The sequence below is a fragment of the Protobothrops mucrosquamatus genome, unplaced genomic scaffold (assembly GCF_001527695.2).
Source record: "Protobothrops mucrosquamatus isolate PMUCROS unplaced genomic scaffold, P.Mucros_1.0 scaffold_5, whole genome shotgun sequence".
Taxonomy (NCBI): Eukaryota; Metazoa; Chordata; class Lepidosauria; order Squamata; family Viperidae; genus Protobothrops; species Protobothrops mucrosquamatus.
Genome location: NW_015386081.1, coordinates 126478 through 141444, shown reverse-complemented (window position 1 = coordinate 141444; position 14967 = coordinate 126478). Strand labels below are relative to the sequence as shown.

General features: G+C 41.4%; 1 protein-coding gene across 1 annotated transcript in view; it reads right to left on the bottom strand.

Annotated features, from left to right (window-relative positions):
* TRIM71 (tripartite motif containing 71) overlaps positions 1-14072 on the bottom strand; it is a 49876-nt gene extending 35804 nt beyond the window's left edge. The window contains exon 1 of the mRNA XM_015812530.1: positions 13161-14072. Coding sequence (XP_015668016.1) covers positions 13161-14072 — 912 coding nt within the window. The remainder of the gene's footprint in view (positions 1-13160) is intronic.
* Between the last annotated feature and the right edge of the window lie 895 nt (positions 14073-14967).

The window sequence follows — 14967 nt, the reverse complement described above, 5'->3', positions numbered from 1 at the left end:
GAACACTGGGAATGGAAATCCACCAATGACTGTACCTGCCTAGAGCCAAACTTGCAACGTCTGTCCTGGGCAAGATCAAGTCAAAGACTGGAGATCACGATCCAGGACGGGCGTGGCAACTTTGGCTGACTTGATCTGATTGGGCAGGAATACAGTCTACTACCCAATGGTGGAGTCTCCATCTCAGTGCTGGAGAAAAGGACATTCCCAATGAATTTTTAAAAACTTTTTCAACATATTTGAGAGACAGTTTGGTCTAGTGGTTAAGGCTCCAGGCTAGAAAGCAGGATACCATGTTCAAGTCCTGCTTTAGCTATGAAAGCCAACTGGGTGACCTTGGGTCAACTACTCAGTTCAACCCACTTCACAGCATTGTTGTTGTTGTAGGGAAAATATGTTGGATATGTGTTGGATATGTTCACTGCCTTAAGTTATTTGTAAAAATAATAAAGACAGGTTCTAAATAAAATAAAAATATTTCAACATACAGATATTTGATCTTCATGTTAAGAATATTGATACATAAAGGGATATGATAAAACTAATATTATGCACCATGCAAAGAAAGAAATGGAGAGCTCTAAAATAACAAAAAAAAGCCCAGATCTAAATCCCATTGAGATACTTTGAGTTGATTTGACATGTGCTTTGCATGCAAAAACCTTTTCAAATATTGCACAGATGAAAAAAAACTACATAGATGATTGGGAGAAAAAGTCTTGCAGTTGATGTTAAAGACTAATAGAAAGTTATAAAAAAGGGCCACTTTGGGGGCAATGCCAAATATTAAAACCAAGGGTGTACTTACTTTTTCTACAGAAGGAAAAGACAGATCTTTTAATTTTCTGTTATTAAATGACTGTAAAGTCAATTTTTATAGGCTTATCTTTATAGTTATATATTGTTTGAATAAAGGTAAAATATAGTTATGTCCACGTTAAAAAAGAAAAAAAACTTTACACAGGTGTACTTTTTACATGATTGTAAGTGAAAAAGTAAATTTTCTTCATTAGCAAATCTATATAATTAATTGAATGAATATTCATTTATATAATAATTGTTTAAGGTGAACTCTGCTTAAGGTGAACTCTGAACTTTGCTTATTTCAGCAAAGGCAAGGACACAAAATAAAAAAAACTGGCTTTAGGGCATTTTCTTTAGAATTCCCACAGAGTAGCTAGAGAAAAAACTGGAGGGTTTTGGAAGGAGTGTGGGATTTTAAAAGGCAAAATAAGTGCCTTAAGGGGGCCCAATTTAAATCACCTCAAGCTGAGGACTGGCACCAATCAGGGTGATGTGTGAAATTGCATTAAACTTCTGCTGAAGGTGACTATGCCATGGGCCAGTGATGGCGAATTTTTTATAGAGCGAGTGCCCAAACTGCAACCCCAAACCCACTTATGTATTGTCGGGTGCCGTGGCTGTGGTGGTAAAGGCAGACTGGGTGGGACTAAAAAGTTCAATCAATTCTAACTTTGCGAGGTCTGTTTTTTTCCCCACGAGAAAAATTGGTCGACTGATTGAACCTTTCTTTTTGCACACGGCGGAGGCCTAAGGGAAAAGGTTTTATAAAACCCAGCTGAAGGCCTAGGACTGGGGCAACGGCGCATGTTCGCACAGAGAGGGGTCTGCGTGCCACCTGTGGCATGCATGCCATAGGCTATTTCTGCAAAAAAATGGCTCAAAAACTATGATTAATAAAACCAAAGACATATAACTTTTTACATCAGAAAATAATAAGCTATTCATGACTGAGTTTATTTCATTTTCAGAAATATAAAAGGATAAGGAAATATGCAACATTCTAAACATCAAACTAGGCAGGTGAATCACCATGTCAATACAATTGTGCCTACCAATCCCACACTGGCAGCAATATGTCTATGAATTTGTTCTTTTGTTCAAAAGTGATGGAAAGAAGAGAAAATTATGAAGAATCTTTTAAATCTAATATAAGAAAGATCAACACTAGCTTCAAAAACATGTATGGGTGATATTCTTCACAACCTACATAGAACAACTATTGTCCCTCACAAAGCCCACTCAAGCTTTTTTCACCCTAACTATTATTTATCATTTGTCTTCTATTGTTCTATAAACAAAGGAAAAGAAGGAAACTCCTGCTTTTTATTTTGATAAATGAGCCTGGACTGCAAAAGTCAGTGAGCACAAGATGGCATGAAGGAGCTACTGAAAATTCTGTTTGCTACTTTGCGTTAGTGGTTTGAATTTTTGGAATCCAACAGCTGAATTTATGCTACAACCCAGCAGACATTGAGAACACTACATTAGAGAATACTATGCTAGGATTTCATTATGTTCCTTATTTAATGAATTTGCTCAGAATTATCACTTTAAAAGCAAGCTTAAAGAAAACCAATGGACAACAAAGAACTACCAATATTCTCAGTATGTACAGTAAGTATAAGAGCAAGGAGAACAAGAAAGGGTGGCAATGTTAAAGATGATGCTAATAAGCAATTATCAGGCTCAGTGAAATAAAACTATTTGTCAGTAAGGCCTTTTCTGCCATTTTTGATAAGTTGGAATTTTAGTACAGGTAGTCCTCGACTTATGAGCCCAAACTTTCTGTTGCTAAGTGAGACATTTGTTAAGTGACCCGGCCGCGGCATGCAGATAGCACAGAAAACCATGCCCCCTCCGGTCTGTGGAAAAACCTCTCTTCACATAACTGGCTCCTGGTGCCCCAAAGGTTGGGGATTCTGAATTACTGCACTTGTTAAATTAGTAACATGGTTATTAAGTGAATATGGCTTCTCCATTGACTTTGCTTGTCAGAAGGTTGCAAAAGGTGATGATGTGATCCCTGGACACTGCAGCCATCATAAATATGAATCAGTTGCCAAGCATTTGAATTTCGATCATATGACCATGGAGATGTTATAACAGTTGTAAGTGTGAAAAATGGTCATAAACTACGTTTTCAGTGATGTTGTAACTTCGAATAGTCACTAAATCAGGGGTCGGCAACCATACACACTCAGAGCCACTTGGACTTGTTTCCCACAGAAAAGAAAACAAGAGGGTGCTGTGCATGAGTTCTCTCTCTCTCTCTCTCTCTCTCTCTCTCTCTCTCTCTCTCTCTCCTCTCCCTATTTTTCTCTCTCTCCCTCCCTTTCTCTCTCCCTCTTCCCCCCCTCTCCTTTACTTCTCTTTTTTCTCTCTCCCTCTTTCCTTTCCCTCTCTTTTCTCTCTCTCCCTCTCTTTCCTCTCCCTCTCTTTTTTTCTCCCTCCCTCCATCTTTTTCTCTCTCCCTCTTTCCTCTCCCTCTTCCCTCTTTCCTCTCCCTCTCTCTTTTCTCTCTCCCTCTCTCTTTCCTTTCCCTCTCTCTTTTTTCTCTCTCCCTCTTTTTCTCTCTCTCCCTCTTTCCTCTGCCTTTTTTCTCTCCCTCTCTTTCTCTCCCTCTCTCTCTCTCTCTCCCCCCCCCTCCGATCTTCTGCTCACCTGGCAAGCTGGCAGAGACACAGCCAAGGCAGGAGCCCCGCCCAATAAGCTTGTCAGCTCGGAGAATAGCATGAGGCCACTCTTTTTTACACACACACAGAGAGAGAGAGAGAGAGAGAGAGAGAGAGAGAGAGAGAGAGAGAGAGAGAGAGNGGAGAGAGAGAGAGAGAGAGAGAGAGAGAGAGAGAGAGAGAGAGAGAGAGAGGAGGGAGGGGGAGGGAGGGAGGGAGGGAGAGACAGAGACAGAGAGAAGGGAAGGGCAAGTGCCTCTTTCTGTCTCTGTCTCTCTCTGCAAATGGCAGAGGAGGCTGGGAGCTGCAGGAGAAGGCTCAAAGAGCCACATGCGGCTCTAGAGCCGCGGGTTGTCGACCTGTTTTAACAAACTGTTTTAAGTCGAGGACTACCTGTAAAAGGGAGGAAATGGATCTCCAACTATTAAGAACAGTCCTTCAAGAGAGCAAATAAAGTTCCCTCCTTCCCTAAATATTACCCAATACTATCTCACCTTACAAAACACAAGTTGTTATTTAGCCAGCCTGTTCCTGCCCAACAAATTTCCCTTCCTGCAACTCTTGCTTTCTTAAACTTTCATCTTACACTTTATCTGAGTTCTAGGTCCTCATCTCTAGAAGTCAGTTTCAAATTATGCATTCTGAAGTGGCAAAGCTGTGGCTATTTTTTTCATCTTTTTCACAATATCAAAACAGAGATTATATAAACTATGTTCACACATAATACTAAGCCAGTATTTTTTAAAATCATAATTAGTTAACAAACATGGTTGGGTAATGTACCAGGTTGGGTGAAAGTCCAGATGGTCACTCACTAGATGGCAGCAAAGACAATTTTCAGCCTCTCTTTACTTCTGGCTATTGCCCATCTAGATTTTTGTAGCCCAGATCTTATGGACCTATGCTTGTCTCACACAACAACAAACAATGACAACTACATTTACACAGCACAGTTTAGCTGTGTTGTTCCAATATACATCCTATATTTCTAATCAAATTAACAAAGATAAAAAATGAAATAGCACTTAAAGTATAGTACTTTAAGATACTATAAGTAACAATCTGAAAATGCTAGCTAAGAGAAAGGTCTAGATCAGTGGTCCCCAATCCTTCCAGCTCCACAGAGCAGTAGCAGCAGCGGGAGAGGGGATCTTTCACATATTTGCACCTGCCACTTGCGCAAATGGAGCTTTACATGCTCAATGGTTCCCAACAGACTGTGGACCAGGACCAGGCCGCAGACCGGTGGCCTGGTCTGGATCATGGCCATGGTATGTATGTTTGTAATAATTAAATAAGAATGACAATGTCATCACACAAAAGCTGTAACTTATGAACTTGCTTAAAACACCAGGATTCAAATTCATAATGACATTTGGATGACACATGTCATCCCTTTGATGTCATTGTGCTGTGCTGAAGATATTTCTGGTCTTGCTGATCCCTCTTAAAAATTGAAAGGAGAAAAAATATTTACAATTCTTGAAAAAGAAGAGCTCATAGTTTGAGAGCCCACAGAAGAAGCCTTTCCCATGACCCTAATTGATGGGCATTAATGATAAGATATATAACCAGTTTTGGTTAGCAGCCTTTTGCCCAACTCAAGTGTCTGGATATTTCTCAAGGATAGCACCATGTAGAGAGTAGTAATCAAGATGGAATATAATCAAGCCATGAGTAATTATTTTCAGGTCTGATTGATTCAGGGAGGTAACAATCGGTGCACTAAGTGTCATTATTGCAAACACATTATTGCAACTGCTGCTGCTCCTCCCTGGGAATTCAGAGGTAGCCGTATGTCTAAGAGCATCTAAAGATTGCTTTTGCAACTTCATCCATAAAGGATCAACCCCAATCTTGGAGCTCTGTTTTCTACTGACCAACTGTACATCCATCTTCTCCATGCTTAATTTCAATTTATTCTCCCTCATCTAGTTATTTTTCTTTTAAAACAATGATTGTCTTCCCTGGAATTGAGTTAAAATTAAATGGCAAAGAACTGGAATTTACACCTCACTCCAACGATCTGGATGATTTTTTTCACACTATAATGCAAATATTGTAGAACCTTATAGGACTTCCATAGGCTAACCTTATGGAAGGAACCTACCTTATGGACATTGCCCTATACTAGTTCTGAAAGCACTGTGAAACTATTACTCTCAAAACCCAGACCCATCAGGCTACCTGGAATAATTCTGTGACAGCTTTCATGTTAAACAGGCCAGCATCCATCTTTATAATTTTCTGTCAACCAACAATGTGGCATTAAATCATAAACAATTATTATGTTATTACTCTTTTTCAACCTTAGCAATTTTAAAATGTGTGTACATGCTGGCTAGGGGATTCTGTGAGTTGAGGCCCATGCGTTTTGAAATTGTTAAGGAACACTGTTATATGAATATATCACAAGGGAGGAAAGAAAACAATTTGGAAAGATAGGAAACTCTCTTTATACTAGTAGTTAAATTAGATCAATACAGCAATGGAGGTATTATATGGCAACCTTCTTCATCCTGGTGCCTTCCAGATATGTGCCACTTCAAATATTAATTTCCAAGTGAAGAAGATTTGTCTAGTTTTAACACAGGTATTTATTTGCAATAACCCAAATGCAAATATAAAGATGCTGGCCATAATCAGTATAATAAAAATTATCTGGTATTGATTATCCTTTGCTAAGTTTCTCACTCAATTGCCTGTACAAAGAAAGCACATGGTATAGATGCTGCAGCCGTTGTGGTTCATTGGACAGCTGGGCTGTAGCTGCTGACACACAACTGTTAGGATAGATTTCATTTTAACTCAATAACTACTGAAATACTACTCTGCAGAAATACAATACTTCAGAAAGAAAGATATTTTTAAACAGGATTACATTCTGCCACCCTCTTTACACCAAGTTAAAGTTAAAGAAAAGCAACAAATGATTTTATTTCACTCTGAATTAAGTTTGCCAAGAGTTTTCAATTGACTTGTTTGTTGAAGACCAATGGCAAACTGATCAAAAGTGTGGGAGAAATTTAGGCCAATGTGCACAAAGTTTAGAATTAGATCTGAATCCATTTTACTAGACTTTGATTGGAAATATATGGGATCAAGAGCCCATCTCTCTTCCATTCTGTCCTCACTATATAACAGCTTGGCTTGTTGATCTCTGCATCCCACCCCACCCCCCTCAACATTCACAGGAGCAACATAATGGGCTGCATTTGACAACCACTGGGATTCATCAGTGCCACTACTTGGTTTCTAAGGAAATGTAACTTCCTGGTTTTCATTTGAAACAGAATTAAGATGGCAGGCTTTTAGAGGCGGAAGTATATGCTACATACCAAGATGATGTTGGAAGTATAGTTTTTCCATAATTAATATTCCTAATAATATTGTTCAATAACAGTCTTAAATCACAAAGAAAAAACAGAAAAACATTACAAGTAAATCTAGTAAAATACAATAATTAAAATGGGAGAGTTTTAGTTTTACAGCAATTAGTATACATTAAACAGGAATGGCGTCAATCATGATGCTCTCACCAGGTCATTTGTAAATTTAATAAAAGGTCATGTTACTTTGACAGGAGAGGAATATAGATTCCAGGAAGTTCAACAACAAGGCTATTTTTTTCTTGTTCAAAATGCCCCAAAATTGTTCTCATTTTGTGCAGCAAGTACAGATTCATCTATCGACTCATATAGAAGGAATTTCTTGTGCAAGAACTTCTATGTATCACTACAGGAAGAGATTGGATAAAGAGGCTTGAAAACAGCTGAAGTTATTTCATCTGTGAAATCAAATTTCATCTAAGATATTAAACAGGTTACAAATTTACATAACAATCATTACTCTTCTTCAACTCAACTGCCACCACATAACTACATTTCCACATAATTCTTTTTATCACAAAATCATTAGACTCTCCCTAGACTAGGGGTAGGCAAACTGGCTCTTTTATGACTCGTGGACTTCAACTCCCAGAATTCCTGAGCCAGCATGGCTCAGCTAGGAAACCTCTCCCTTTCCCCTCAACATGGCTGGCTCAGGAATTCTGGGAGTTGAAGTCCACGAGTCATCAAAGAGCCAAGGTTGCCTACCCCTGCCCTAGACAAAGTAGCAAGTAAAACATGCTAACTGCTATAGTCAAAACTGACACAGGAAAATATGCCACAATTTCCAAGACATAAGTATTTATACTCAAACAACATCCTCTTATTTCACAGTGCAAGTAGGCAAACTACACTAAGTGTACAACAATTTTCATACCCTGCTGCATGTCTTGTGTAAAAACCTGTGCCACTGTTTTATCAATAGAGGCAAGTCTAATCCATTACTTTGTCTCACAAACAAGTAGTACAGTGCCAACTCTTTCTGGTTCACTAAAACAAAGCAAGACCAGATTTTTAGCACCAGGTTGGAAAAAACTGTTTAACTCTTAAAACTATTATTTACATCTAGCACTTGTAAAATGCATCACTAGGTATAAAATATGTCTCTGCTTGCACAGTTCAATCACCTAAGCCCCTTTACAGAAGAATATACAAGAAAAAGTCAATAAGGGCACAAATGCTAAATAACCTCATAAACTCATATTCTATAACAGACATGTCAAACTCGAGACATGTATAGGAGCTTTTTCCTCATTGCCGGCAATGGGGTGGGCGTGGTTTCCTCGTGACACGTCCAGCCCGTGGGCCGGCAGTTTGACACCCCTGTTCTATAAGTATAAGTGCAAATCCAGCTCTGTGTGTTTAAAAATATTTCAACTAATTCTTTTTAAGAGATGAAAATTATCTCACAGAAACAGTTGGTAGAAATAATTACAATATATGGAACTTAAATATGGCACAACCATTAAAATTCAACCTTGCTAATCCATGAAAATCAATACCTGAGGTAGTAAGTTTGGTGCATTTTTAGTTGTAGGTCTTTTCCCTCTCCTCCCTTCCCCACTGCAAAGTCATTGTGTTCAAAACTATTTGAGCCTCAGGGAAATGTTTAACTCTCTCATTTTACAATCTCCAGAGTCAAATAGTTACTTTTTCACTAGTGGTGTTTTGATGTGACCATTGGGATCACTTGTTATGATAGCTGGCACCATGCAGTCTGTTGTTCAAACTTTTTCCCAGAGATAGTTAAACCTTTTAAGTAAACAATTTTTATTATTCAAGTCCTGTGGTACTGGCAAGTGAATTAAAGAAGTACTTTGTAGATGCCCTGAAAATATATACTATAGTTACACAACCAAAATTTAAGATTACAGGGCACTTAAAATATTTTTAACGCTGAAAATATAATGCTTAAGAAAAATCCTCAAATGCGCACAAGCTACTTCCACCATTTCCATCCATAAATGTATCTGAAATGCACATTAAAGTATGCACACTGAGACTCACTCTCTCTCTCTCTCTCTCATAGGTATCCATTGAATATTATTTTAAATAGAATAGAATAGAATAGAATAGAATAGAATAATAATAATAAAGTTGGAAGGGACCTTGGAGGTCATCGAGTCCAACCCCCTGCTCAGGCAGGAACCCTACACCATTTCCCTTGATCAGTTTCCATCCGTTGCTTCTTGTCCTGCCTTCAGGCGCCTTGGAGAATAGCTTGACTCCCTCTTCTTTGTGGCAGCCTCTGAGATATTGGAACACTGCTATCATGTCCTCCCTCGTCCTTCTCTTCATTAAACTAGACATACCCAATTCCAGCAATGTTTTAGCCTCCAGTCCCCTAATCATCTTTGTTGCTCTTCTCTGTACTCTTTCTAGAGTCTCAGCATCTTTTTTACATCATGGTGACCAAAACTGGATGCAGTATTCCAAGTGTGGCCTTACTAAGGCATTGTAGAGTGGTATTAATACTTCACGTGATCTTGATTCTATCCCTCTGTTAATGCAGCCTCGCACTGTGTTGGCTTTTTTGGCAGCTGCAGCACACTGCTGGCTCATATTTAAGTGATTGTCCACTAGGACTCCGAGATCCCTCTCACAGTTACTACTATTGAGCAAGGTACCCCTTATACTATACCTGTACATTTGGTTTTTCTTGCCTAAATGTAGAACCTTACTTTTTTCACCATTGAATTTCATTTTGTTAGATAGCGCCCAGTGTTTAAGTCTGTCCAGGTTCTCCTGTATCTTAAGCCTGTCTTCTGGAGTGTTGTCTAAGTAAACAAATAATCGTAATGTTCTAGAATACTACAAGTGTACAATGCTTCAGAAAATCTCCAAAATGTCAACTACATACAAAAAAGCAGCTTTTTTCAACTGGGAAATTCTCCAAATGCTCTTTCAGAATTCTGGGAGCTACAATCCCCCCAACCCATTCAGGCATTCAGTTGGAAAGCACTGCTCCAAAAATGTTAGAAAACAAAAACCCTAGTCCTTCCTTTGCAAGACATTGTTTAGATAGATTTATGTGATCTTTTTCCCCTATTGCTTTTAGTAAAACAGTAAATATTTCTATTTTAGCTTGCATTTTGAATGATTCTGTAAAAATAAAGGCCATCATAATGACTTTCTTAAACTAGAATCATACACAGCAAGTCTGCCCATGTCATAACAGGTAATTCTGAAAAACTGCTAGTAATCAATGATGGAAAGAAGTAGCTGAGATCATGTAGCACTCTTGAGAGGTCTGCCAACATAAGTCATAACCAGGTCTGCTTTCATGGAATCTCTGAGTCAGAGAAAGTCAGAAGTAAGTCTGTAGTTGAAATTCCACATTGGCTGAAAGTCAGATGGGCTGCCTTCTTCAATACTTCCAATTACAACTCTTTTATGTTTGTTATGGCAGCCGTTGGGTTAGAATAGCACACCATTTCAGAAGGTTTCTTAATCCTCAATAGCAGCTTTTTAGGGAATCCAGGAGGCTGTAGTATGCTAGCCCTGTGCAAGCAAAAATAGTGCAAAATATCTTTGGAATCCCTTTCTCCCATAAAAATCTTGCATTAAGTGAACAATTGTTGTCAGGTTTTTGTTCCCTTTACACAGATTCAATTTTTTTTCACAACAAACACAAGTCAAGATTGATAAATATTCCTATTTGTTTGTGGAGAATGCTAGAAAACTCAGTGGGAGATAGCCAAGTGCTAATAAAGAGATATTTGCATTTCCTCAAACTCTTGCGAAAATGCTAATAAAAATTCCTTTCTAAAAAAAGAAGACAAAAATAGACATATTCTTCCATTTTTGAAATAACTACACAAAAACAGGCAAAAGTCTATTAGGTGTAAACAGCCATTCATTTTCAAAAATCACAGAGTATTTTTCCCCCCAAGCTAGGGAGTATCTAAATAGCAATCATTTATTTCCCAAACCTGGTTATATTTCAGTAGTAAGGATCAATCAGGAACTGTAGCATGGAGTAAGCTATCCTCTAACAATGAGGCTAGTGGAAAATTCCACTGTGGTCTATGCAACCAGCAAAAGAGATGGAATGTCGGCTTACAAGTTGAACTTCCAGTACATTAATTCAGTACAAGGTATTTATTCCTTGGGATTAAAGCAATGATTATCCGTTAGAATAACTATTTCTTAAAATCTATAAACTAATTTTTTTAAAGAGTAGTACTCTCAGGAAATAAATGCTTGGACCTACTCGACACTCTGATGTTAAACCTTTTATTAATATATTTTTATATGAGCTCATTCAATATATTAATATCATCAGATCATTCAACTTCACTAACACATGCAATCTCAAAGCATAATTATTGAGAGAATTATAATCAGTACACTGATTCTCAATTCACTTTTTTGCTAAGTTTTTCATTTTGCTTCTGCTATTCTTTATTGATCCTATCTCTTGAAAATAGAAAAAAAACTTGTTAGAATAGTTTTTCAGATATTTATACATGGTTCTTGTCCAATTTTTAAGAAATACAAGTATTGTAAGATGTATTGTATTTTTAAGAAATACAAGTATTGTGTGCAAGATGTTCTCCATCAGTTTAGAAACTTTCAACATAGCACTAAATCCTATACAACAAATTAAAAAAGGTTTTGTATACTACAAGCAAGAACAGAAACTCACATAGTCTGCCCCTAATCCTCCGAATGGGAAGTAATTCAAGCAATACTTCACACATGCTCAGAAGCATCATCAACTTCCACAGCTGACTTAAAAGTCACACTTCTAGATCCTTCATTCATAATCCAACTTTGGATTATGTTTAACCCAAATCCTATATGTTAAAAGCTTCTCAATGCCTTGCTTCTTCATTTGTAGCAGTCTGGAACTGATCTGTAATTAGCAGCTAAATCAAGCAGAGTGGCAAATAAACTGGTCTGTTTACTTAAAAATGTAAACTAATGGGGGAGAGAGAGAGAGACCAGGAAATCCTTACTGAGCACTTTATCCACCTCAAGGGCATCTTAGTCCTGGGAATGGGCACAAATTGGTAGAGGAATGTGCAGCAAAAAACAGAATGATGTCCCAGGAATTAGGATTGCCACTTCTCACATTTAAGTTTTCCATCTTGGCATTCCTGAAGAAACAATGTATGCACTTATTCTCCAAAGCACTTCAAGAGGAAACAGCATCAAGTCCCCCCCCCCAACAACACACATAGTTGGTGCTGTTTTTAACTGGCTCCAACTATCTCTGCCCCCTGCAGCACATAGGAAAGCTCTGCTGCTTGTAAAGAATTATGATTTACACCAGTTAAGCTTGGACAGCTCCATGTGAACAAAGGCATGGAAGAAAAGAGAAGAAGCCCAGAAGATGCAAAGAGTGGACCACCTGAGCAAAGGGAAAGAATGAAAGGGGGGACTATTAAAAAAAAAAGATTAAAAAAGGAAATTGAAACCTGAGAGGTAATTCCTTTAATGTGGATGAGAGACTGGTTGAGAGTGGGGGGGGGGGGGGAATCATACCTGCCTGTCAGAGGAAGTACAACAGGGTTCTAAGGTAAGAAATGTATACTACATAGCCACAAAATTACAAGATGAAAGAACTGCAGAAGCGTCTTGCTCAGTTATCAACTATCCAAATTCTATATAGTACATTGTAACCCTCAGGAACACCAAATCCCACCCCCACAAACAAGAAGTTCTGAGTTTAGCAGCTTTGAACAACTTCTGATATGTATAGGACACTATAATCCAATTATTTTGAGACTAATACAGTAAAAAAAAACTATCAATATATATGTGAATGAAATCCTAGTGTATCAACCTTGAAATCCTAATGTACCAATGCCCATGTTTATTTAGCTGTCTCTTAATCCAGATTATCACCACTGGACTCAGTCCCAAAAGTCTAAGAGTCACCCCCTTACTACAAAATGTTTTTGTCTATTTGACAAAACTATTTTTTCATCGGGTATGCCAGGACCAAAACTTACTTTGCAAACCCCCAGAGAAGAAAGCAAAAAGACCCACCTGGGATGGTCTCCCCTTCCCAGCTAAAACTAACCACTTTCTGGCCATTTAGGATGGACTTGAAGATAGGGCTCACAGGATTCTCCCTACTCCCCCCCCCCAACCTGTTGGCATCCTTTCTGCTTTCTGGCCTCTGACACTGCCCCTCCCCAAAACGTAGGGGGAAGAAGGAAAAGACTATCTCTTTTAACCCCCAACGTTTCTGGTGCGCAAGGTGACAGAGCTGGGACTTTTTTGAGGACCAGCCATTTAACATGTCCGGTTATGCTGCGAGGAGGGGGTTGTTGGGAAGACTCACCTCGTCGTCGTGGTGCTGGCAATAGTTGACTCGCTCCGGGAAGACGGAGAGAATGTTGTAAGGCGCGGCGGAATAGGGCGGGCTGAGAGCAAGCTGGGAGGCTGCCGAGGCGGGGCCGGTTCCCGCCGAGGCTGGCGGCCCTGGGCCAAAGCGCTCGATAAAGTGGTCCTTCGTGAGGCGAACGCGCTGGTGGGCGCGCACGCAGTTGTCGCACAGGTGCTCCTGACAGTCGAGGCAGCGGGAGCTGGCGGCGTTGCCTTCGTCGCACGAGCTGCAGCGGGGCTCACCCTGTCGGCTGTGGGGCCGCCTAAGCAGCAACGCGGAGCCCCCGCCTCCCCCGGACGGCGCCGAGCCGGCGGCAGAGCCCGGGGAGGAGCCGCCCGCAGGGGCGCGGTGCTGCTGTTGCTGCTGGGCAGGCTGTTGGCGGGGATGAGGGTGTCGGTTGTTGGCATTGCTGTTACTTGCCGCTCCGCCGCCGCTGCCTCCTCCTTGCCCGCTGCCGCCGCCCGGACGGCCGTTGTTCTTCTGGTCTTCGGCGGCGGCGGCCACGACGACCACGTCGAGCAGGTTGCTGAGAAGAAAGTTGGAGGAGGGCAGCGCGTCCATGCCCGACGGCTCCGAGATCACCACCTTCTGGTCACAGATGGGGCAGCGCAGCTTGAGAGAGTCGCCCGCGGTTGGGTGGCGCTGCGCTTCCAGGCACTGGCGGCAGAAAGCGTGCAGGCAGGGCAAGACGTGGAGCCGCCTCGACGGGGTGCAGGATGAAGACCCCCCGCTGCCGCCTCCGGAAGAGTTTGAAGTCTGAGAAGAGGACGACGAAGTGGACGAATTAGAGGAGACTGGAGCCGGCGAGCCGCACATCTCCTTACACAGCGGACAAATCTGGAAATCCGACTCGGGGAACGAAGCCATTGGGAGGGGTGGGGAGGGGAAGGGAGGAGGGGGAGGGGGCAGCGCAGCGAGCGAGGCTAGTAAGGAGGCGACAGCAGTAGCAGCATGAACCGAAGCGAGCGACGACGACCCGCGTTGCAAGCCCTGGTGGGTGGCATCAATTAGTCGCTGTGTGGGGGCGCTGCGATGATTTCTGCTGCTCCAAACCACTATTCGCGGCTAGGCGAGACGGGAGCAGCTTCAGCTGGCGTTCCTCTCGTTTTCCTTCCTTAAGTAGCTTCAGGAGGAACGCGCTCCTCTGAGTGGCCCCCGCCCTCACGTTGCGTTTAAAGCTTCTTCCCACCCGGGACAGCGCCTTCTTGCTTCTCCGCCGGCTCAGCGTTTATCGGACGGCGAGGCGGAAGGATGAGGGTTTCCTGAACAGAAAAGTGCATCGGGCCCTATTCCTTAAAAATCCAGCGCGAACTGGATCCGGTCGTGCGGCTGTTCTTTGCTTCCTTCTAGGGGAAAAACTGAAGGAGGGGGGTTGAAATCTTCTCTTTAGTTGGTGTATCAGAAGAGGCGGGTTGGTGGCGAGGGAATGAGGAAAGAGCTCGGTCGGTGGAGAAGAAGAGAGGCGAGAGGGAACAGCGGGACCGCTTGGTTTACTTCTCCTTTCTTGGGGACTTCGGGAAGCTTCGGGAGACACGGAAGTTGTCCCGGTAGACTCCTCCGGCACCGATTCGCCCCTGAGGGCTCCACCACCGCATGTCTTGAAAGCGGGAAGCAGAGATGGCGATCCCTCCGGCGCAGTTTTCTGGGCAGGCGGGCGTCCGAAAGAAAAAGGGAGCGTGTGGGTGGGTGATGCGTGTGAATGAATGAACGAGCGCGCGATCTTCCGCTCCAGGGATCGTCTTCCTCGCGGGTCCACGCCTTT